This window comes from Lepidochelys kempii, chromosome 1 (genome assembly GCF_965140265.1).
Source record: "Lepidochelys kempii isolate rLepKem1 chromosome 1, rLepKem1.hap2, whole genome shotgun sequence".
NCBI classification, from domain to species: Eukaryota; Metazoa; Chordata; order Testudines; family Cheloniidae; genus Lepidochelys; species Lepidochelys kempii.
Genome location: NC_133256.1, coordinates 43,317,660 through 43,342,644, shown reverse-complemented (window position 1 = coordinate 43,342,644; position 24,985 = coordinate 43,317,660). Strand labels below are relative to the sequence as shown.

Sequence of the window (24,985 nt, the reverse complement as noted above, 5' to 3'; positions counted from 1 at the left end):
CTGATTTTCAGTGGCGCTCACACTGCCCGGGTCCTGGCCACTGGTCCAGGGGCTCCGCTGGCAGCCGGGGCTCCGTCCGCCGGCCCCACTCAGCCTGCTGCCAGCCCCGGGTCATGGCCACCAGTCCCAGGGGCTCCGCTGCTGGCCTGGGGTACCAGCCGCCAGCACACTGCAAGCCATGGTTCCAGCTGCCAGCCCCCTCAGCTCACTGCCAGCCCCGGGTTCTGGCCACCAGTCCGGGGGGCTCTGCTGCTGGCCTGGGGTCCTGGCTGCCAGCCCGGGGCTCTGCTCCTGGCCTTGGCACGGGGCTCTGCAGCTGCCCCCAGCTGTGGCCCTCTGGCCCCAGCCTGGAGCTGTGAGGGGTGCAGACAAGGCCAAGAGGGGCGCAGCTCAGCACGGATCGCATGGATTCTTATTATTGGCATGCGAAACCTTAAATTAGAGTGAATAAATGAAGACTCGGCACACCACTTCTAAAAGGTTACTGACCTCTACACTAGATATATGGGCAATCCTGAGGTAGCTTCTGTGCATTCCAGTGTGGTGCATGACAAGACACACCACTATCTTTGCCTTAAGTTCTCTTTTATAATACCTACATAAAGTACACTTCAAAGTTAAAAGAGTTCTGGACTAGCTGTTCTAAAAGCCAAATGCCTTTTAATGTCTTATCCCTTCTGAAATGTGTCTATCACCTGTTTTGGGCCAAATACCTCAAGAAATCTCAACTTTACTAAAACTGAATGCAATGATGAAAATGAACCCAATGCACCTTTTCTACTATTTTTTCCTCTTTCTGGATCTTCCTCTAAAATAAACATGCTTGCCTTGCAATGTGTTTGATTTATTTATTTAAAGCTCCTCTGGTGCTGACTTTTTGACCTAGGGATGAATGGGAGGAAGGGAGAACGAATGGGAAGCAGCTTGAGAAGGGTGGTATGGAGGTGATAAGTGTGGCTAGTGGTTGCAGGATTTCATACTGTAGAGAAATAAAACTTAACAGCTATAAGTCTCCAGTGTAGATACCATTTTGAGCATGCTGGGGAGGGGGATGTTAAATGCAAGTAGGTGGAAGACTCCCAGCTCTGTCAAGTATGGTGTCAGGAAAGAAAAAGTAGTTTAAACCACCCAAAGCAGTTATGTCATAATACTGAACACAATATTTACGGGTAGAGCTCCCCTTTGCAGCAATTTCAGTCTGGCTGCTGGTAGAGATTTTCTCCACAGCAATGTGTCCACATGAGGTTATCATGTAATGTCCAAATCTGCTGTTTCACAGTTCTTGGCTACCCTGATAAATCTCCTTCTGATTGGAGTCCATGACAAATATGGGTTCCAGGTTTTTGGTGGGATTTGGGGTGTTGCCATGTTGTCTTGGATGCTTTCTGTTTTGTCTGGGGTCTTTTGTGGATAACTATCCACCACATAATTCTCAGGTTTGCTGGTGACATTCCTTGCAAAACACAGTCAAGATCATCAGAATATGAGCAGGTAGTGGGAGCATTTCCAGAGGTCCCTTGTGCTAGGTACTTTTGCCAGAGCTCCTTTGTTTTGACTAGGCATTTGGGACATCTCCAGGAGAGCCCCTCTTCTTTATTTGCTCTAATAGTATCTTGTAGATGTCTATATTCCAGCGACTCTTCTACAGATGGGACTGGACATGCAGCTCTTCCAAAGACAGCAATCAAGTCCAGAACTTCTGCAAGGGTTTACAGAGAACCATGAGGAAGAGGGAGCATGGCTGCTATAATGGATATGGATACTCTGGTGTGTGAACTCATTACTACTGAATACTGGTATGGAAAAGCGGTACTCCTGGCTGTTTGCCACCCTTTAAACAGAGATGACATCAGTCAAGATGACCCCAGAAAAGTGGAGGGCACAGAAACAAGCTCATCCATTGTGAAGCAATGCAGTGTGGGGTATAGTAGTTGGATGACTGTCAGAAGTGGAGTAGCTAAGAATATGTCCACACAAACATTAAAGTGGACAAACTCAGTGTGAAGTAGAGTTGCTTCCATTCCTGATGCAATATTTCTAGACAAGGCCTAGAAATTCTCTCATTTTCTCCAGCTCTCACAGTATATATTTTTGTTTTATTATGAGAAGAGTAGGTCAAAGTCGTGGGGTTTCCATTCAATCTAAAAGCGGTGAGATATGTAGTAGTTTCAAGACCAAGTGCCATATACACCGAGAACCGTGCTTTCCACACATATGAGTTTCACCTTCTCTGACAGTTCCATTAATACAGTGGAACGTAACTGTGACGGGGGAAGTTGTGTAGAATGAGATGGTCCTTCACGTACCTAGGCAAATCCCATAGTCGGCTTAGGAGATAAAGATGAAAATTCTGAACTTAATGCTTTATTGAACGATGAAGCCATGCAAAGAAAGGCGCACAAGGCAATGGGCTCTCATTACTTACATCACTCAGTATGTGGACTGCTGTATTTTCCAACCATTGTTGCTTTTATAAACAAGTGTGAATCTACTTTGAAAAGTGACTATATAAAAATGGAATCTTCTAACTCCATGTCTATTCTTTGTATTTGGTTTTTGGTTTATTTTAGTGACAAATTGTTTTTTTTCAATTGCTCTTTACTCCTGTTAGCACTGCAAAGCCAACTGTTTCTTTTGTGCATAACTGACAGAATGGTTTACTAAATTCCAGTCGCACCTAGTCACTGATGGAAGTCTTTCCAATAGTTTTACACTCAACTTTCAGCATGAGATTCACAAGCAGTTCTTCACGGTCTGCACATGGCTTTTGTGAAGTATCAGTTTGAATGGAACTCTTCTTGCACTGACTCAGGCACCAGAAAAGGAAAGAGGGAGAGCCGATTCACTGAATGGCGTCTCACAGCACAAACTAAACAAAACAACATCCTGGCATAGCATTATGGTTATTAGGTTATGAAGCTATCAGTAAGACGCTGATGAGTTCTAAGCACATTGGATCACAAACTGGCAGGAGAAAATAGAAAACACAGTGGAAATTCAGAGATGAATGACTATATAACTATCATGACACAGAAGAGATTGAAACTCAGACATTTTCTGCTCCACTCAGGGAGTGCAGAAGTATCTGTTAGTAAAAGACTTTCCATCAAAAAACAAGAGTAAACATTATCTAACCCTGGGGGAAAGGAAAGACAGTGCAGAGAGCATTTCAGCTTTGTACTGTGATGTCATCCTATCAGCACAGAGCCTAGCTGCATTGTATCTGGGAAGGGAAATGACGTTTCACCTAATTTTCCAGAAGGGACTCTGCAGTTTAGCATAGTAGGAGCAGAGTGGCTGGGTGCACTGTCTCATGACCATAGGCATACATAAGGGGAACTCAGGGAAAGAAAATAGAAATAAAAAATTATATACAAAAAAGAGATAAATAGACGACATGGGAAGAAGAACCTAGAGAAGTCCCAGATAAGTTCTACCTGGGGGGAGGGTGTGTGTGTGTGTAAGGATCAGAGTGTGAAAAGGGGAAAAGACTCTGAGAAACCAGAGAGCCTATGAAAATTTGCCCTATTTATGAAAATTGGAAAAAAGTGTTGCTGGGAGCATCACAAAACCCAGGAATTCACTGGTGCTGGGAAGAAGTTATTCACCTTATGGACTCATGTGTGATCCTTTGATCAGGAGGAGGAACTGGGTGCAAGCATTCCTGACTGCTCTTAGCTTGAACAGGTTGATGTGAAGGGATATCTCTGAGGGAGACCATTTGCCTTGTGTTGTAAGGCCATTTAGATGTGCTCCCTACCCTCTGAGCGATGCGTCGGTGGTGAGAAGCAACAACGGGGGGGAGGGGGTTTGCAAGAAGGGGATCCCTTTGCAAATGTTGGCTGGGCCTCTCCATCAGTCTAGGGAAATTATGACCCTTGTGGGTAGTGACAGGGATTTGTCTAGTCTGTCTCTGTTTGGTCTGTAAACTGAGTTGAACCAAATATGAAGGCACCATATGTGAAGCCTGGTATGAGGTATTACCACTGTGCCTGCTGACACATGCCCAAAGAGTTGTAGGCTGTTTCTGGCTGATATCTGTGGGCTCTTTTGAATGGTCTCTGTGAGTGTAGCCAGAGAGAGGAATCTGTGTTGAGGTAGGAGAGCTCTGGCATGTAAACAGTTGAGGTTGGAGCCTATGAATTCCAGGTACTGTACTGGAGCGAGGGGTGATTTCTAGGCACTGACCTGTAGGCCCAATTCTATAAGCAAGTACATTGCAGCTTTGGTGACTCGGTGAGCCTCTTGGAGAGACCAGGTTTTGAGGAGGCAATAGTCCAGATAAGGATAGATCATGACCCCTTAGGCATGTAAGTGGGAGGCCATCACTGAGAGAATTTTGGAAATTATTCTCGGGGCCAATGATAGCCGGAAGTGGAGCACCCTGCAGTGGTCTTGTCCAAGAATGAACCTGAGAAATCACCTGTGAGTCGGTATGATTGAAATATGAAAGTAGGCATCCTAAAGGTCAAGGGCTGAAAACAAGTCTCCCTGTTCCAACACTGGAATTATCATTGCTGAAACGACCACCTTGAATTTTTGAGCTTTTACAAACTTTTTTACAAACTGAGGTCTCTCATGGATCTCTAACCTCCCTTCCTATTGAGTATTAGGAAATAGCAAGAGTAGAACCCTATGCTTCATAGATGTTGAGGTACTGGTTCTCTGGCTCTTAACGAGGAGACTATCTACCTCTTGTCATAGTAAACTCTTGTGAGAAGGGTCGGGGAAGGGTGTTTTGGAGGGGGCAGAGAGGTAAAATGGGTAGAGTACCCTTTACAAATGATCTCTAAGACCCATTGGTCTGATGTTGTGTGCTCCCAGGTGCCGCAGAACGCTGCCAGCCGGTGGCCAAATGGGTGGGTAGCGATGGTTGGTTGTAGAAGTTTTGGGGAGTGATCTATCGGCACCTCAACCAACACGTTGTAAGGATAAGGCCTTTTCCTGTAGCCATATTGTAAGGCCTTTGTCAGCAGCCACATTAGGAGAGCAGCAGTCATTAGCTAAGAGACTCGCATTCCATCTAAATCACATTAAAACAATGTATTTAAAGCATCCACAACAATGAAGTTGGGTGGAAGAAGAATTCTGTCCCTCTTGCCGGGAATTCTGTCTCTCTTTTGTCCACCCGCTTGCATGTCAGAGTTAGCAATGCTGGCATATGCCATCTGGTTTTCGAAGGATCAAGGAGAGCCTCATTAATAGGGAGGGAAATTTTTGAGAAGGAAGATGAATGGAGAATGTCAAGGAGCTTGCGGTGTGTCTCCTTGACTTTTTCCAGCGATATCTGGAGAGAGTCTGCAACTCTCCTTGTGAGATCCTGGAAGAGGCAAAAATAATCTGCCAGGGATGGTGCGGGAGGCATGACAGCCTCATCTGAGATGGAAAAGGATGTGGTCTTTGGGGTCGCCTCTTCCTCAAAATCACTCTTATGATTCTCCAGGATTTCTCCTGGAGTTTCTGAAGCCCTGGATGACATGCCCGAGGGAGCACATCTCAGGGTTCTTGGGTGGGGCTAGGAGCCCCAGAGGTATGGGGGCAGTATGTAGAGCCCAGGGGTCCCAGTATGGCCACTGGGGTGGTGGTCGCATAGAGCTCGGTGGTGGTGTCCATGATTGACCGTACCAGGATAACAGTTGTGGGGCCATATGAGGATATGCCCGGGGACCCTGTTAATATCTGGCACTGTAGGGAACATGGGAGGATTATTGAGAACCCCCTCCTCTGGTTCGCTATCCGAGTCTGCACTAGAGAGCAGGGGAGCGTGGCAAAGCAATGGGTAAGACTTCTGTGCTGGACAAAGACCCGGTGTGGAGGTCCCGGTACTGAGGAGAGGAGACTCTGGCACACCAGTTATACGGAGGTCCCTCGATTACTGGAACTGCAGCAGTGCTGACCAGCTCAGTGCCACTGGTGGTGCTAGGGAGGACAGAGATCTTGCCCGCACCAGATGTGATGTTGGTAATGATAGTGCCTTCAAGTGCTTGCTCCTGTCCTTCTCCCTCAGTGCTGTTGACTCAGTGCCCATGCCCACTGAATCTGGAGGTGTATCAATGATACCTGCCGCTGTAGACTGTCCTGAGCCGTGAGTATTCAGGCTTGATCTGTCCCGGTGGAGACAGTATCGAGGATACCAACCATGCTGGGGATTGTTTGCGGCTAGCTCGTGGCTCACTGGGGGGACTTCCAGCTCTCTTTTTTGATTTACGAGAGACAGCAGCAGCTGATGTCTTCACCCCATAGCTCTTGGATGTTGAGGGGTGTGGGGAAGACTCACATCTGCTTGGTGACTCTTGTTGTGGGTCCGTAAAGGTGTGAGGGGTGCCTCTATGAATATAATCTTCTGCCTCAGCTCTGTCCTTGCAAGACCAAGGTCTAAGCTGCTGGCAGAGAGCATATTTTAGAGACATGTCCTTCCCCAAGGCAACGAAAGCATCGTGAATGTGTGTCTGCTACGGGATAGCCTTGTTGCATGAGAGGCACTTCTTGAAGCCCAGAGAACCAGGCATACCCCGTTGGGGGGGGGGGGGGCAACAAGAAAGGGCAGGAAGAAAAACAAATACAATCTCTTTATAGGTATAGATTTTTTTTATTATTTTATTTTTTTGAGAAAAGAAGACCCACTGCAACAACTACTACTAAAAACTAAGCTCTAGGCTACAAAAGTAAGGTTGAGATAATAGTCGTTAACGGACTGCTAATAGCTCTGTCTCTACCCAGGGCGGTTGAAAAGGAACTCAATGGGGTTAGCCCGCGTGTGCTGACTAGCCTTGTGGCAAGGAAAGAGAGAGCATGTGTGGGTCTACCAGACACTGCTACCAAAGTTCCCCGATCAGCAGTGCAGGAACGCAAGCACACCTACAGTGGAACACCCATAGGAACTACTCGAAGAAGATTCTGGGTTCTGGGATACTTTCTAATTACATTAGGATGTCAGAAAGTAGTATAATAAAATATAAAGAAATTATGCAAGTGTTTTGTCTGATCTGGTTGAGAGAGAGAGAGAGAGAGAGAGAAAAGAGGGTCTTTGAGGGTACTGGGGAGTTTGCCTAAGAACACGTGCATAATAAAAAAGAGGAGTTTTGAGTAGGTCTGGGAGGGGATTGGTGCAGAGAGAGCAGAGGATTTTCATGGATCCCATAGAGTCTGATTTCATGGGTTTGCTGCAGATTGTGTTGGGGAACTGACTGAGTCTTCTAGTGTTCTGCTATGTCTATCACAAACTGATGGGACAATTTTCCTTTTACCCTTTGGAACAGGAATTAAATTAAGGCATCTTTCAACCTGAAGAGCTAGATTCCATCACCACAAATCTATCAGACAGAGACTTTGGGGGAGTGGCAGAAAGAGACCCTACCAATGTCTAGGCCCACATGAAACATTAGGCAGAACAATTCAATTTAAATTCCAAAAGAGTAAAGTTAACATGAGCTGAAAATAAGAACAAGATTCTTATTGGAATCAATAACCTTAAACCTCATTGAACTCCTTTACAATCCATGTTCCCTCAAAACAAGAGATTGCAAATAAGACTAGTGGGTAAGGGCTGAGTTCAGTGGGGTAAAACCCCCACTTATAGAATTTGAAGGGATAACAGATGAGAGGCTTCTCACTGGGACTAGTTGCTGTTTAGAAACTAGACAGCAGGATTCACCCTCTGGTGATCAATCCTTACCAACAGCTAGACTATAAAGAGGGCTTGCCCCCAAAGCAAGCAACAGAGGAGCAACCACACTGTGTACTATAAAGGACCACACTCTGCGATCAAGGTCAGAGTAGGGGTACCAAAGCTAGTTCTTTGTCTCTAAGAGGGCGCCTCACCTTAATGCATCAAGCTGAAGAGGAACAAAGGGGGAGTGAGTCAGGGGAACAATTCCAAAGAAATGCCAACTTCAAGAGGGAAAAATCAATGTGTAATTGCATGAACATATTCAGACTCAATCTTCCCTCTGGAGCTTGTCCCAAAAGCTCTGGTGGAATTAGTATGGATAGCCCTGATCTTGCACCCTGTTTTAATCCCTTCTTTTGGGATGGAAATCCAAAAACATTAGAGATAAGACATACACTGTTAAGGTATCTTAACAATTGCTGCCCTGTAGTGATACCATGGCGGAGACGAGAGGGAGGACAAATACAAAACATTTTGTGAGCACATTCTATCCATGATTACTTTGTGACTTACTGTCTCCACTGAACAGCAAAATGAATCTCAAGACCTTCAAGATTTGGAAAACAAAGGAGAAGTTTTCAGGCGAACTTGGCCAGACCATTCACCCTTCTTCAATTAAGCTAATTTGCTCTGAACCAAAGTGACCCATTGTCTTATTGTGTGGGATATTAAAAGTGCTTATTATCAAGACCTGTAGTACATGGAAAGCTTGACCTACATTTTGTAGAAGACCCTTGCAGCAGACTGGAAATGCAGCAGCTTCAGATAAATTAAAAAATTGATTTAATTCCAGTTGTGCCCCGAGGAATTAAATATGAAAATGAATAATAGAATCACTACAGTATTCCCAGTGATATTTAATTTTATATTAAACTTGTGTTATGCTGCCCATACATTTTTAATCTTAATTTTCAAAGTGGTCCAGAATTTTCTACTGGAAATGCTTAACTGTACTACAGAAGCTGTCAAGAGGAAACTAGAGATTTTGGCAGTTAGGTAGGGAAAAGTAGGGATTTTTGGCTCCTGGCAAGGAATGAAAAGCAGTTTGGGTTTATATGATAAGTGCATTACCTAATGCTGAAGTGATCAGTATGAATCAGTTACCAAGATTGACACTAAAATTTGCATAATTGGATTTGCTATTAGATTGCCTAATGGAGATCTGAAAACTTGATTAAGTGACCTCTTTTACATGCTGTAGAATTAGGATAAAATGGTGTATGTTGGGGGGAAGGGGGAGAGAAATTTGTCAGTTATTCTTAACTAGCAATTCTGTGCTTCTGTAAGATTTTGTATTACTATGTAGAGCTAGCAGTGAAATATTTTGCCTACAGTAATGTCAAATGTAATCAAACTTGCAGGCAGAAGGCAGTGCATCTCTTCTAAAGGAAGACAAAAGCATTTGGAATTATTGGAAGTATCTTAGGCCTCCAAATTCTACAAACTATAATTAACCCCACTTCAAATCACAATAATCAGAGACTAGTACAACAGTGATGTTGTATTGTCCATCTCACTATTTAAAACTTCATGTCCAACAGCACTTGTCAAAGGAGTATTATTCACTTATAGATAAGGCCGCGAGTTTGTCATGGATTCCATGACTTTCCGTGACCACCACAGCGGCCGATGTGCCTGGCTCAGGGGCAGCTCAGGTAGCCCCTGCACCAGGCACATCAGCCGCTGCTGGGGCAGTCTCGTGCTTCCGCGGGGTCCCCCACAGCAGAGTTTGGGTGTGGGAGCTGGCAGGGGCACCGGACAGGGTGAGACGGGCTCGTGGGCGGCACTTACCTGGGGGACTCCCCAGAAGTGGTAACATCCCCCTCGCTCAGCTCCTAGGTGGAGGCGTGGCCAGGCAGCTGGTGCTGGGGGGGGAGGGGGAAGAGCAGACATTGGGAGGCTCCCTACCTGGCTCCGTGCCTCCCCTCTTCCCCCCAGCAGCAGCAGAGTTTGGGTGTGGGAGGGGGCAGGGGGTTAGGGCACGTGACAGGGTGTGAAAGGCTCTGGGCGGTGCTCACCTGGGGGGCTCCCAAGAGCCACGGCCAGTGGGAGCTGCGTGAGCGATACCTGGAGGTGGAGACAGCACGCAGAGCTGCCTGCCCACGCCTCTGCCCACCAGCTGAATGAGGGGGATGTATTTATCTATAAAAAGAAAAGGAGTACCTGTGGCACCTTATAGACTAACCAATTTATTTGAGCATGAGCTTTTGTGAGCTACAGCTCACTTCACTGGATGCATACTGTGGAAAGTATAGAAGATCTTTTTATACACACAAAGCATGAAAAATGGGTGTTTACCACTACAAAAGGTTTTCTCCCACTCTCCTGCTGGTAATAGCTTATCTAAATTGATCACTCTCCTTACAACGTGTATGATAATCAAGGTGGGCCATTTCCAGCACAAATCCAGGGTTTAACAAATTTGCAAATGAATTCCAATTCAACAGTCTCTCGCTGGAGTCTGGTTTTGAAGTTTTTCTGTTGTAATATCGTAACTTTCATGTCTGTAATCGTGTGACCAGAGAGATTGAAGTGTTCTCCGACTGGTTTATGAATGTTATACTTCTTGACATCTGATTTTTGTCCATTTATTCTTTTATGTAGAGACTGTCCAACAGGAGAGTGGGTTTGTGTGTGTGTGAGGGGAGGTGGGGGGGGGGGGGAAACCTGGATTTGTGCTGGAAATGGCCCACCTTGATTATCATACACATTGTAAGGAGAGTGATCACTTTACATAAGCTATTACCAGCAGGAGAGTGGGGTGGGGGGAGAGAAAACCTTTTGTAGTGGTAAACACCCATTTTTTCATGCTTTGTGTGTATAAAAAGATCTTCTATACTTTCCACAGTATGCATCCGATGAAGTGAGCTGTAGCTCACGAAAGCTCATGCTCAAATAAATTGGTTGGTCTCTAAGGTGCCACAAGTACTCCTTTTCTTTTTGCGAATACAGACTAACACGGCTGTTACTCTGAAACCTGTATATATCTATATCTTTACATTGGAAAGAAGATGCTGGAATTCTCCAAGTTAAATCGATAGATTTGTTTCTCTTTAAACCTGCTGACAGAGGTCAGCAGTACTTTATGTCTAGGTTTTTAAATTTGCCTAAATGCTCTTTAAATATAAGCAATGTATCAACAGTTCTACAATATATCCGTTTGAAAACAACACAAAAAAATCAGTCCCCAATTCAGCAAGTTATTTAAGCAATATAACTACTTATGTCCTTATAGTTATACAAAAGCGTAAGTACATTGCTGAGTCAGAGTTTTAGTGAGGAAACATTTTGGTATGCAGCTATCACAGCTTATGAGAAGAACATTTTACTAGGAAGTATCTATAAATAAGCCACTAAAAAAGAGTTGTGCCTCTAGGAAGCAGGCTCTTTAAATTTGATAAACTAAACTTTCAAAGTTTAATACAATATTTCCCAGAGTACATATCTGATATGCTAAATAAGGAAAATATTCAAATCAATATGCATCTTCCAGATTTAATGATTTTTTGTATCACAAATAGATTTTAATTTGCTTTTTTAAAATACACGCAAATGAAAAAGCAGTAAAGTGCATTAAAAACAGATCTACAGTAACAAAAATAAAACCACAAATTTACCATGATTATTAAATATAAAAAACCTGTGATGTATTGTATTCAAATTCCAAACCAGTTAAATTCTTCATGCAATTATTCTCTTAGTCAGGAGCAATAAATGAGAAGTACTCTGCAGTGTTTCCAGTTCGGGAAATACATGTTAATAGTTTGGAGCACTGCGAATAAATTCAGTGAAAGAGCATTTGGCACCAGCCCAGCCCCAAATTTGACCACTGCTAACATATATGTGGCTCTTTCAATTGATATGATTACCAGAAGCTTACCAAGTGGAATGCCTTACTATCTGGTTTAACTTTATGTTTTTCCATATATTTGATAAGGCTGCAGTTGGTATACCTGGAAAAAAAAAAAAAAGTATTGTATATTTCAATGTTAGTACTGGGCATTTTTAGAGAAAGTTAACCTAGTGCTTATGAAAGATGTTGACTGACAGCTCTGGAGACTAAAGCTCCATTTTTGTCTACTGAACAGGTAAGGCACAGGCACCGGCAGCGGAGGCTTCCTTGTTGACATTAGAGAAATAACACTTTTGTCCTCCTAGCATGCTTGTAAAACATACAAAACAACCACAAACAAAAGTGCTCTGAATGATCATGCATCTCAAATCCTATTTCGATTAGGCTTCCTTTTCAGCAAGTTTAAATATCATTTTATCAGTCTATACTGTTTTAGTGCCAGCGTGCATGGGGCTTAAATATTTAGTCAGCCTTTTCAACACTGCCCTAACAATACAATGGGTTGCCTTTCAGAATCTCCCAAAATTCACTGCTTTTGGAATAGGTGCCCAGAGGCAATGCAACTGCTATTGTTTAAAACATAGTAGTTCAGTCACAAGGCTAAACTGCAACAGGTCAGAATCTGCCTGGTGAGTGTGGACACATTAAGCCATTTGTATTAAATTGTTTCTATCCAACAGGTTCAAGTAGGAACCGTTCAGTTCTCTACTGCAGACAAAGCCAAACTACTCTTTCAAGGTGACTAAACCCAGTTCTAAGAGACCCCCCCTTGCCTTCACCCCCTATTTAGCTTTGACCCAAGTACTGAGAGCTTGTCTTCACTACTGGCTAAATCGGCACTGCTGCGATCGATCCAGCGGGCATCGATTTAGTGAGTCGAGTGAAGATGCGATGCATCTTCGAGTGAAGATGCAACTTCACTACTCCACCTCTCCGAGAGGCGGAAGCTATGTAGACGGGAGAACATGTGTGATGCAGATACCATTGTAAGTCCATCTAAGCTACTTCGACTTCAGTTACATCATTTATGCAACTTAACAAGCGTAACTTAGATCCTCGTTAGTGTAGACCAAGCCTGAGACTGCCAGTTGTGCTGACAGTTTGTGTGGAAGTAGAGTCAGGCCACCAACTCTTTTGACATATTTATCACAAAGGAACAATTTTCCATCACCATAGATTTGATACAAATCTGAAGTTGTAACATCTATGAAAGGCTGTGATTAGCAACCTCAAGAGTCATCCAGTTCCGCTCACATATATCATCAATTTCACATTTGCCACTTTACTTCTCATTTCACTAAACAGTGCTTTCTGGATAACCAGTATCTGGCTTCTAACATTTTCTACACTTGAACAGCCACAGTATACTGAGTTTTAAGCATCCTAGTATTTAAGGAATTTCATTTAAATATAATTAAGTATTTCCTCCATCATCTAAGCCATAATAATTTCATATTCATCCTTTACCATATGGTTATAAGATGGTGCCTACTACAGCAAAGTATTTTTAAATAAGGTAATTATAATTAAGATGAAATAGACAACTAATCTCTCTAAAAAGCTCAGCAAAACTTTAACTTACGTGTTTCTTCTGAAATCTTTCATTAATGTTGAATGTTCAGGCATCTTTTTTATGTCCTCCCAATCTTTATCTGCAAGATCAACATGCATTAGTACTTTCTCATATGCCTTCTTTTGTATATAGAGGAAAAGACAATTCAAAATCTCTTTTTAATCTTATTTTTCTCTTCCCACATACCTAACCTGTCTTTGTCCTAGTCTCTACATTCCTTGAATGCCCTCAGTATCTCTTCACAATGGACAATAATGGAACAGGTTCTGACAATGTGCCAATTAACTCCTTAATTTAAGAACCTTAAATACCACCCCCAACTGCAATAATAGTTGCTAAACTATGTACAAGATTTCACATGAAACTAACATGCCAGCAGGAATTGATCATGTTCCAATTAGCATCCTCCCAGATCAGGTTTTATTCATTTATTTAAAGACGATACTGACGTTAAGGTAATTGAGAAAGTAGCAATACAAGATTTTGATTAAGGTTCTTTTATTTTTTAAGGAGTTTGTATCAGGGTGACAAATTTGATCTAACAGGAAATCACAAAGACACACTGACAAGCCAGCTTGAGTCAGTCCCAACCCACAGGAACTACCTTCATTGCTCACTAAGATGGATAATGAGGCCCAAAGATGCAGTATATTCCACTCCTCCTAAAAAGTTGCCTTGGAGAAGTGATTCACACCAAGTCAAACCCACCAAGATCAATCACAACCACCATATCAGAGAACCCAAAAGGAAATCAGTAGCTGTATCATTTCCTCCTCTCAGCCTTTCCTGTTCTAACTGCCCCAAGTTCCTGATGGCTTAGTGCAGTGGTTCTGCGTCATCTGTTTTGCCATTGGGGTGCTTGGGATGGCATTACCCATAATCTGCAGCAGCCACTACAGCTGCAACCTCCCTTCAACAAATATAAAAGTTTTAGCCAATTCTATCCCAGAAACATGGTGTAATTAAAGGATATATGTTAGCAATTATTAAGATATATCAAGCACAGACTATGTATAAGGAATCTATTTCTCAATTTATTAATATATAAGGCAAAAAAAAAAAACACCAAATAACTTAAAACTATTTTAATGTGACCCTGAACTTTGTGATGTATTTTTCACTTTGTAAATAATTTTTAAGCATATAGTCAATCCCAAAGCTCCAAGTTGGTAGCTTCTTTTTCTTCTAAGTTTTTTCCTGTTCTCTGGGATGGCATTTACCATTTTCCTGCAGACAAAGAATCATGTTTCTGGCCTAGAGACTGTATGACAGTCTCCTGTAGCTATGTATTTGAAAAATCTACCCATCTGTATAATTTAGGTTTGTACTCCTGGAATTTTACGAGCTGCTGAACTTTACAACTGTTTATGATTGCATGGCATTAATGACAGAGAATCGACATCAACCTGAAAAACTGAGGACTTTGTTGGTCCATCTGGATAGAAGATGAGGTCAATAAAAATCTAGAAACAACTACGGAGGGAATTTATCTAATTGTTTCCTGCTTTGTATTTTGTTTGTATTTCCTTTTCCTCCCTCTCATATTTGTCTGGCTTTTGCACCAGATTAACGGTTTTATAATGGCAAATGATACAAGAAAAGGTTTTAAAGTAATAAAATGATAAACAAATATATTCTTGGGTAAGAAATGGGGACCTTCAAACCAAGATCAACTTTTACACAATCCAATCCAAACTTATTACAAAACATTAATACAGTACTATATATTTACATAGAACTTCACAAACAAAATCTCTGCACCAAAAGAGTTTAGAGTCTAAATAAAGCAAGATAAAGATGAAAAAAATAGTTTAATAGTGAGAGAAGAATGGATTGCTTAAAGATATCAGCTTTAAGGAGATTTTTTTGAAGGAGGAAAGAGAAGGCACACTAGATAGATGGGGAAAGAAAGATTGTTCCACAAGTTGGGAGTAGCATGATGGAAGGCATGAAACCAAGAGTGGGAAATGGAAATGAAGTGTTCAGAAAAAAAAAGGAAGAGTAACTAGGGAGTGAATATGACAGTGGGGACAGAGTTTGAACTTCTTGTAATAAGAGACAGGAAGCCAATGAGGAGAGTCTAACAAGGTGGTGGAAGAACAAGACTATTAGTAGAAGCCTGTTGAATGGACTCTGGATGAGGAGGGAACACACACAATGAGGAGAGAGGGATCAAATATTAAAATAAGGCCTCTATCATTTTGACAACACACCAGTAGCCACATAAACACCACAAGACATCCCATTAACCCAACAGATGTTCAGGGGCATCTAAACAAGGTATTACCAGGGGTTGAGGAGAAGGCATAGCAAGAGGCTCGCTGTTTGGAATTTGCTTTGGGTCTGGGCTTAGGCCTGACCCTCAGTTTTCTGGTTAAACTAAAGCAGTTTTTCCAAATCAAGACACACTAGTATATTTTCTGCCACAACAGAAAACTGAAAATGAAAAATCATTAATTTTTACAATAATTAAACATTTGCTAAAGATTTACCAGTGGGGTGCAATACTTTTTGCCTATATCTGTCAGTCCTCTGCAAAGTTTAAAGTATCTAAGACACAACACGGAGGAGACACGCAGAAATACTGCTCACGTTTTTATTTCCCTGTAAGAAAATTCAATCCTTTTAAATATGGTAAAATATTGAATATACACACAGATGTTACAAAGTCAATCCTATCAGTAGTAGTAGTAATACAAAATTTCACTTGGTAGCAGCATTATATTTAGACTCACTCTTGAATTTGCATTTCATGAAACAAAGATCATATTTGAACAGCTTTATTGCTTTGATCAGCTGCAACCTTCATATGCAAAGATGGCAACAATTTCAAACACACATATCTTGGTTTGAACAGCAGTAATTAAAAAAAAACACAATATGTACCTGCAGGAAATCCCATTACATTGAATATTCTGTCCAGCTGGTCATGGTGATAAGGATTACTAGTTTTGATGTCCTCTTGTCGACAGTGGAATATTGGCTCTGATGTTAGCAGCTCTGCAAATATACACCCTATCGCCCAAATATCTTTTTTAAAAAGGAGAAAAGAAATAAAATCAAATGGATTTTTCCAAAAAAAACCCACAGATCTTTGTCAGGTAGAAGTATAATTCTTAAATATCTTATAAATTCTAAGAAATAAGGCTCCTGAATGTCAAGTATTCAAGTGGAACTAGAGATTTCTATTATAAGATTGAAACACTTCAAAGTTTACCTCTAGGCTGCAATCATTTGTGTACAGCACAGTAAGTAATTCATTTTCAAGAATGCACAGTAATTTTTTATGATGAGAGCTGAGAAAGCACACAATAGCTTAAAAGTTTGCGACTACTACTCACTGGGACTAGACGTTAGTTGACTAATAACTAAATTGGGAGCCTACTGGGGAACGGTCTATAAATCTTAACTAAATAAACAAATCAAATCTTGATTTTATCACTTTTCACCTTCGCCACTTCACTTTTATGTTGTATCCCTTTCCCCTGCCCTTTGCCCTTTTTTACATTTCAAAACGTCAGAGGCCCATAGGTGCTCCTGGATACTAATAAATTCCCAAAAAGGTATGTGTTCAAAAGAAATTTTCATAAGGAAAAATGTTGACTTTTCCCTACAAAAGCTCGGAGATAACTCACTTTCAAAACTTCATCTCCCAAACTCACAAACTGAAAAACATGACATAAATAAGGAACAATCCCCCTTTTAACCACTATTAGAATGTCATGTCACATTGCCCCTTTCAAGAGCATTAAAATTAACAGTATATACATACATGTACTGTTTAGTCACATATTTAAGATACTTTCCAAAATCAATACGTGTTTAGGAAAAACTTTTAAACCTACTGATGTGCCTTAGTTTGTAAATTCTATAGACACATTGCATTTTCTAGATCACATTTCTATAGTGTGCATTTATAAGATATCTAACTAATACACCATTGTGCTCAGCAGCATCTTGAATGAGGTAATGAACAAGGTAATGAACAGGTAATAAAAGGTGATGAACAAGGACGGAACCAAATGATGTACACAGCGTAATTCCACCATTCAACGTTCACACAAAATGGAGTTTTTATCTATATTGAAAAAAAGTTATGCGCTAAAGCCCGTGAGTTTCTCTGCAGCTCCATGCGCTGTGAGCAGAAAATAAAGAGCTGATATGATACATTGCTACAGAAAGAGGTAACAACAGGATGACAAGCAAAGGTTTAGAGAAAAAGAGACGAGGTCAATAGGTTAAAAAATGTATTTAATGGTGAGAATATTCTTGGTGAAAAAGGTGGCAGTAATGGTGGAAATTTTTTTTAAGTGTTCAACTTAAGAAGGTTGTAAAATAATTAACATTTTCTATTGGAATTACACAATGGTGAGGTATAAGTTAATGCTTTATAGGAGCAATAATTTATGCACAAGTGTCTTAAGGTAAATCTACACTGCAATAAAACATCTGTGACTGGCCTGGCTCATAGGGCTTGGGCTGCAGTGCTATAAAATTGCAGTGTCAATGTTTGGGCTCAGACTGGACCCCGCAAGTGGGGAGGGTGAGAGGCTGGTCCAGCAATGGGTGTTTTATTGACATATAGGACATTATCTATGTGTTTCACAGAATGATTAAAATGCACTAGTGAAAGAAGAAAAGGTCACTCACCATGTGCAGTAACTATAGTTCTTTGAAATGTGTGTCCCTATGGGTGCTCCACTCGAGGTGCACTTTTGCCCCATGTGCCTCAGATTGGAGATTTTAGGTAGCAGTGTCCATTCAGCCCAGGCACAAGGCTATGTAGAGTTGCATAGGCAAACCTCCCTCAGTTCCTTCTCTACTGCAAAGCGGGTTGTGAAGAACTCTGAAGCAGAGAGGAAGAGGACAGGTAGTGGAGCACCCATAGGGGGATACATCTCGAAGAACCACAGTTATTACACAGGGTGAGTCTCCTTCTCTTCTTCTTTGAGTAGTGCCCCTTTGTGTGCTTCACTCTAGGTGACTATTGAGCAGTACCGTCTATGGAGGGCTGGGGCTTCGGAGTCAAGTTAAAGATTGAAAGTAGAACAGTAGAACCAAATATGGCATGAGAAACCTAGGCATGTGTGAATGTTCAAGTCACACCTCTACATATTTCTGTGACTGGGAACATTCTTAAGAAAGCCTGTAGAGAGGGATCTCATGGAGTGACTTAATACTTTAGAGGTAGGTTGAAGATCATGAGACTGATAGCAGGAGGTAATGCAGCCAAATAGCCATCTAGAGAGTCTTTGCTTCGAAATTGGAGATTCCTTCATTCTGTCTGTAATGGAGAGAAATAATCTGGGAGATTTCCTAAAGGGCTTAGTCTTGTCTAAGTAAAAAGCTAATGCCCTCCTGACATCAAGTGTATGTAATGTTGCATCTCGTTTATCCCAATGTGGCTTAGGGAAGAAAACTGGAAGGTGGATAGGTTGATTTATGTGGAAGTCCAAAGATACCTTTGTCAGGAATTTGGGATACGGTCGCAGTGTGATATTATTCTTAAAGAAGGTTGTGGCGGTGGGGTATGTCATTTTAGCTCCTATTTCACCCACTCTTAGAGCAAAATAATGGCTACTAAAGGCAGTTTTCATAGACAAGGCAGAAGGGAGCAGGTGGCTAAAGGTTCAAAGGGAGGCCTTGTAAGACATCTGAGTACCAAGTTGAGATACCATGCCAGTGTAGGGCATCTGATTAGTGGGAAGATGTTGTCCAGTCCCTTGAGAAACTTCCTCATTGTAGAATAAACGAAGACAGAAAAACCCTCTACTATATGATGGAAGGCCACAATAGCTGCCAAACGCATATTTATGGAGTTTAAAGATAATCCTGTCATTTTTAGTTCTAAGATGTAATCTAATACAAATGATAGAGAGGATGTAGGTGAAAGATGTTTTTATGTCACACCAGTGTTTGAATCTCATCCACTTTTGAGTATATGCGTCACAAGTAGATTGTTTCCTGCTATGTAACAGCACTCTCTTTACATCCTCAGAACGGGTTGTTTCTAATCCTGCAAACCATCTAGCACAGAGGTGGGCAAACTTTTTGGCCCGAGGGCCACATCTGGGTGGGGACATTGTATGCAGGGCCATGAATGTAAGGCTGGGGCAGGAGGGGGTGCGGAGTGCGGGAGGGGGCTCAGGACAGAGGGTTGCAGAGCAGGAGGGGTGAAGCAAGGGAGAGGGTTGAGGGCTCAGGGAAGGGGGTTGGGGTGCAGTAGCAGTGTGGCAGGGGGCTCAAGGCAGGGGGCTGGGACATGGGGTTCTGGAGGAGTTCGGGGTGCGGGCTCTGGTTCGGCACCACTTACCTCGAGTGGCTCTGGGGTGGCAGTGGCGCGCAGCAGGGCTAAGGCAGGCTCCGTGCCTGCCCTGGCCCCATGCTGCTCCCAGAAGTGGCCAATATGTCCGGCAGTGGCTCCTGGGGGTGGGGTCAGACAGGTGGCTCCGTCGTGCACTGTCCTCACCTGTGGGTACCACCCCCGAAGCTCCCATTGGCAGCGGTTCCCCATTCCTGGCCAATGGGAGCTGCAGGAGGCGGTGCCCGGAGGCAAGGGCCACTCACAAAGCCCACTGCTACCCTTTCCCCCAGGGGCTGCAGAGACATGGTGCCGGCCACTTCTGGGAGTGGCGTGGGGCCAGGACAGGCAGGAAGCCTGCCTTAGCCCCACTGCACCATGGGGCTGGCAATCTCGCAGGCCGGATTGAAAGCCCTGACGGGCCAGATCCAGGACACAGGCTGTAGTTTGCCCTTCCCCTGACCTAGCAGCCATGCCTTGAGCAAAAGAACCCCAAGGTTGGGGTGATGGATTTGACCAGTGTCCTGAGAGAGAAGATGGGAGACTGTCTGGAGAGTGATCAATTGACAAGCAGTGAGCTGATACAGGTAAGGAAACCAAGTTTGTCTTGACCATGTCTGAACAAAGAGAATAACTTTGGCTTTCCTTATCTTGAACAGCACCTTGATATCAAGGAAGTCGGGGAAAATGCATACAGAAGGCTTGGACTGTAACAAAGGAGAAAGGCATCTCCCAGGGAGCGGTGATCCAGACTTCCTCAAGAGCTTCTTGTTCTTGGCTGGGGAGAACAGGTCTATCTGTGGGACACCCCAACACTAAAATATGCAGTTGAGTATAGTGGGATCTATCTCCCATTCATGATCTTACAAGAAGTGTCTGCTGAGAGCATCCACTGTACTGTTTTGTACGCCCAGAAGGTAAGCTGCTGAAATGTTGATTTAGTTTCATATGTGCCAAATCGGTGCAAAAGGAAGACAATCTTGCTCCCCCTTGACAGTTTATGTAAAATATGCATGACATTGTCCATCATGATCTTTAGGCATTTGCCCTGGTCAGCAGGAGGAAATGGATACAGGCATTTCTGATGGCTTTGAGTTCCAGCATGTTGATGTGAAGGGTGAACTGGAGAGGAGACCACCTGCCTTGAATAGTGTGAGCATCTAGGTGAGCTCCTCGTCACAGTAGGGGTGCATCCGTTGTTATTACTGATGTTGGAGATGGCTGAGCAAAGGGGATCCATGAACAAACATTATGTGGGTTCTTCCACTAGTTGATTTTTTTTTCTCCTGCCAAAGGCATGGAGAATTGTTTGCTTGATGAATCAACAGTTCTGAGCCAGCCCTTGGAGGCAGTGCATGTGAAGTCTTGCATGTTTTATTACCAAGATGCCAGCTGCCATATGTCCCAATAACTGGAGATAATTTCTGGCTGATATTTGAGGGCTGACTTGGACTGTAGTGCCTAAATTGGTTACGGTTAGCAACCTGTGTGAAGGGAGGAATGCATTGGCTGTTACTGAATCGAGGCAAGCTCCTATGAACTCCAGAGTTTGCACCAGAGTTAAGGTGGACTTTTGGATGTTTAATTGCAGTCCCAGTCTGAGAAACAGGTCTATGGCCCTCTGAGTGGCCGTAGAAGCACTGTTAAAAGACCGCTCTTTGAACAGGCAATCGTCAAGGTAGGGGGAAAATCACAGTTCCTCGTCTGCAAAGATGAGCCATTACCACAGAAAAAACTTTCGAGAACACTCTAGGTGCAGACCAGAGACCAAACGGGAACACCATGTATTGAAAGTGCTCTTGACCCAGAGTGAAGTGTAGTAAACTTCTGTGCTAGGGGATCGCTATATGAAAGTAAGCATCTTCAAGGTTGAAAGCCAAGAACCAATCCCCTTGGTTCAGTGATGGAATTACTTCTGCAAGTGTTACCATTTTGAACCTCTGAATCTTTTCAATCTGTTGAGTAATCTTAGATCTATAATAGGTCTCAACCACCTCTCTTTTTTTGGTACCAGGAAGCACCTAGAATAAAATGCCTTCCCTCTGGGTTGCATGGGAACTGGTTCTATAGCACCCAGATTTAGGGGAGTGTCAATTTCCTGTTGCAAAAGGTGCTTGTGAGAGGGGTACCTGAAGAGGCACAGGGAAAGGGGTCATATCCAGGGAGGGAGGTAAAGTGGGTGGAGTATCCTGTTGAAACGATCTCTAACACCCACTTGCCCGTACTGATTATGATGGTCTATACAACTATGGTCACCATTTTTATGAGACTGTGATAAATTTTATAAAAAGTATGCCTTGTGAAGTATCATTTGAAATGTCTAATCTGCTGAACATTACTGTCCTGATAAAATAAATGTATCAACAATGTGTGTGAAGTTATAAGATTCTACTATGTATCATTGCTGTAACATTCTCCAAGTTTAAGAAAAGAAGACCCAAACCAATTTCTCAGGAACAAAGGACAGACTAACATCCAGCCAGGTGTTAAAGGGCTATCACCTGCTTACGCAATCATTCTCCAGTAGTGGGAAAGGTGTAAACAAGAAATTTACATTTCATCACAAGGATGGTTCAAACCTCATGTCCACAACAGACTGAGTGTCATCATGACTCAGCAAGGATGTTTCTAGCACAAAAAACTGTATTATAAAGAGGGGAGGAAAACACTTGACTTCACTCCTCCTCCTATGTCTCTGCTCATGACATCAATGAATACCTGAAGGACACTGAACTAAGGGGGAGGAGTCCCTGGCTGAAAGGAGACCCAGGATATCAAATTTACTGCAGCATATGGTGAGGAAAACCTTTGCTTTGAATTTTGCTAGTTTGTTAAGTTAGCCATTAAATTGTGTTTAATCTTTTATTTCTTTTTGTAACTGATCCTGACTTTTATGCACCATCACTTGTAAAATCTTTCTGTGTTAATAAACACATCTTATTGTTTTAGCATAACCAGTGCGTTTGGATTAAAATATGTGGGAAACTCCACATGGGATAACAAGATTGGAGCATATCATTTTCCTTTGATGAAATGATGGACTTTCTAAGAGCTTGCATTGTTCATCAGTGTACTGGACAGTACAAGATGCACATTTCGGCAGGAAAGTCTTGGACTAGAGAGACTGCAGTTTAATTGATGAGTGGCTAGTTAGCAGCACTCAATACTGTGCAGCTGGGAGCGATTTTACATGCTAGAGGCTATGTATGAACAGGCCAGAAGTGGATGTTCTTACAGCAAAGCAGTGCAAGAGGCACCCCAGGCTGGAGCACTGAGGGGACACAGCTGTACCCTGGGGAATGTCACAGTGATATGTTCCCAGTTCTGATGGAAATGAGAAAGCTGGTCACCAAAGCAAAGGAGACATCCAGACTGTTGCAGCAGATAAGAGTGGGGGTGGTAATTCAGCACCTCGATCAGCCCTTCGAAATTGGTGTTTTGAAGTTGTGGGTTGTGAGGCTGATGCTTGAGAAGTAGCTGGTTCCTCCCCTGGAACTGTTCTCTCTTATGCTGGGGTACGTAATGTTTCTGAGAGGCAGGAAGCTGAGTGGGATGAGATCTCTGTGCCATCTGGGCCTTACTGAACTTTCTTTTTTATGCAGGGGTGTAAATTTCCAGAGAGCGCAAGGTGGCTCTTGAGTCTTTTAAGGCATGCAGAGATTTGATCATTTTTTTCTGCAAACAACTATGATCCATCAAAATAAAGGTCCTCAATCAAATTTTTGACTTCCCTCAGAAAAGCCGAGTGCTAAAGCCAGGAGGCTCTCCTCATGTCTAATACCCTGAAGATTGAATAAGCAGCTGTATCAGCAGCATCCAGAGAGGCCTGCAGAGATGTTCTTGCAAACAGTTGGCTCTCTGCAATGATCGCCTGGAATTGCTTCCTCTGGTCTGTTGAAAGATGCTCAATAAAGGCATTCAGTTTTGAATAGTTAGCATGGCTGTGTTTCACCATGATGGCTTGATAATTGGCTATCCTAAATTTTAAGCTAGCCAATGAATATGATTTACGGCCAAATAAATCAAGATGCTATATGTCTCTATTGTATTGAGTCAATTTAGTGTGGTGCTGTCTGCCATGTTGATTCAGATCATTGACCACACGGGAGTTGGAAATAATTTCACAGTCCTTAGAGGAAATATAATATTTGTTGTCTTCCCTCTTACAGGTAGGTGATATTGTGGCTAGGGGTATGCCAAATTATTTTTGCAGGGTCTAGCAAGGCCTCATTAATGATGCAGACAGATGATTAAGAGTGCAGAATGTCAAGGGTTCCAAAGAGGATGGAGCTTGGCTGTTCTCAGTGGTGGCAGATAACAGAACAAGAAGCAGTGGTCTCAAGTTGCAGTGGGGGAGGTCTAGGCTGGATACTAGGAAACACTATTTCACTAGGAGGGTAGTGAGGCATTGGAATGGGTTACTTAGGGAGGTGGTGGAATCTCCATCCTTAGAGGCTTTTACCGCCCGGCTTGACAAAGCCCTGTCTGGGATGGTTTAGTTGGTGTTAGCCCTGCTTTGAGCAGGGGATTGGACTAGATGACCTCCTGAGGTCTCTTCCAATCCTAATCTTCTATGATTCTATGAACTCCTTAACTTTCTCCAGTGGAATATGCAAGGAGCTGCTATCCTTTTAATGAGATCCTGGAACCATTTAAAATTGTTGGCCAAGAACAGTAAAGGAGGCATGACAGCTTCATCTGGGGATGAGGAAGAGAAGCGGTTGACCTGTTTGGAGACCACGGTATGGGGGAATCCCCTGGCTCAGGTCAGAAGCTGGTCAGAGCGAACTCTCTATCTTGAGAAGACGTACTTTACATTCCCAGTTCTCTCTGGCCCTTGATTTTAACTGCAGACAGAAATTACACTTTTGGGGAACGTGTGACAGCCCCAAGTACTGAACACACTGGACGTGTCTGTGACTGACCAGGATAGACACTCAGCATGAAAGGCAGAGTTTAAACCCGGGAGAACCAGGCATACCCTCCCAGGGTTTAAGTTCCCCTGAGGGGGAGAAACAAAAAGAGGTGAAGGGACAATAGTCCTTATCCTAATAGTATAAGTAATATCTTTTTTTTTTTTTTAAGAGATTTTGTTTTTAAATCTATAAATATAAATTTCTACAGCTAATACACACAAAGGAAACTAAGAACTAACTCTAACTAGTAAGAACAGGAGAAAAATACAGTTGAGGCAAGCTCAACTCAGATACTGCTGAGACTCCACCTCAGGTTGAAGCAGCTGAGAAAGACTTGAGGGCGGTTTGCCCACGCAGCTCTATATAGCCTCGGTGCAGGGCAGGAGGCTGCAGGGGATGCAATCATGAGCCGAATGGACCTTGCTATCTAAAATCTCCAATCTGAGATACGTGGGGCATAAACTCACCTAGAGTTGAACACCTCTCGGGACTTTACTTGAAGAAGTCCTTCTTAAGAGGGTTGCAACCTTTTGGTAACTCCCTCTAGCAAGCCAAGTAGTCAAAGACAGCATGGAATAGAGAATTCCAGTCCCACACACCCCCCCCTCCTTCTTTTCTTCTGTGCCTTTATCAGTCTTTTAAAAAGCTATTAAAAGCACTAAAGAGAACTTCA

General features: G+C 42.8%; 1 protein-coding gene across 5 annotated transcripts in view; it reads right to left on the bottom strand.

The window, feature by feature from the left end:
* CDK8 (cyclin dependent kinase 8) overlaps positions 1–24,985 on the bottom strand; it is a 197,984-nt gene that overhangs the window by 15,532 nt on the left and 157,467 nt on the right. For all 5 annotated transcript variants that reach the window (XM_073340405.1, XM_073340395.1, XM_073340415.1 and 2 more), the window contains 3 exons: positions 15,982–16,125; positions 13,105–13,174; positions 11,550–11,622 (listed from right to left, as the gene is read on the bottom strand). In XM_073340405.1, coding sequence (XP_073196506.1) covers positions 11,550–11,622; positions 13,105–13,174; positions 15,982–16,125 — 287 coding nt within the window. The remainder of the gene's footprint in view (positions 1–11,549; positions 11,623–13,104; positions 13,175–15,981; positions 16,126–24,985) is intronic.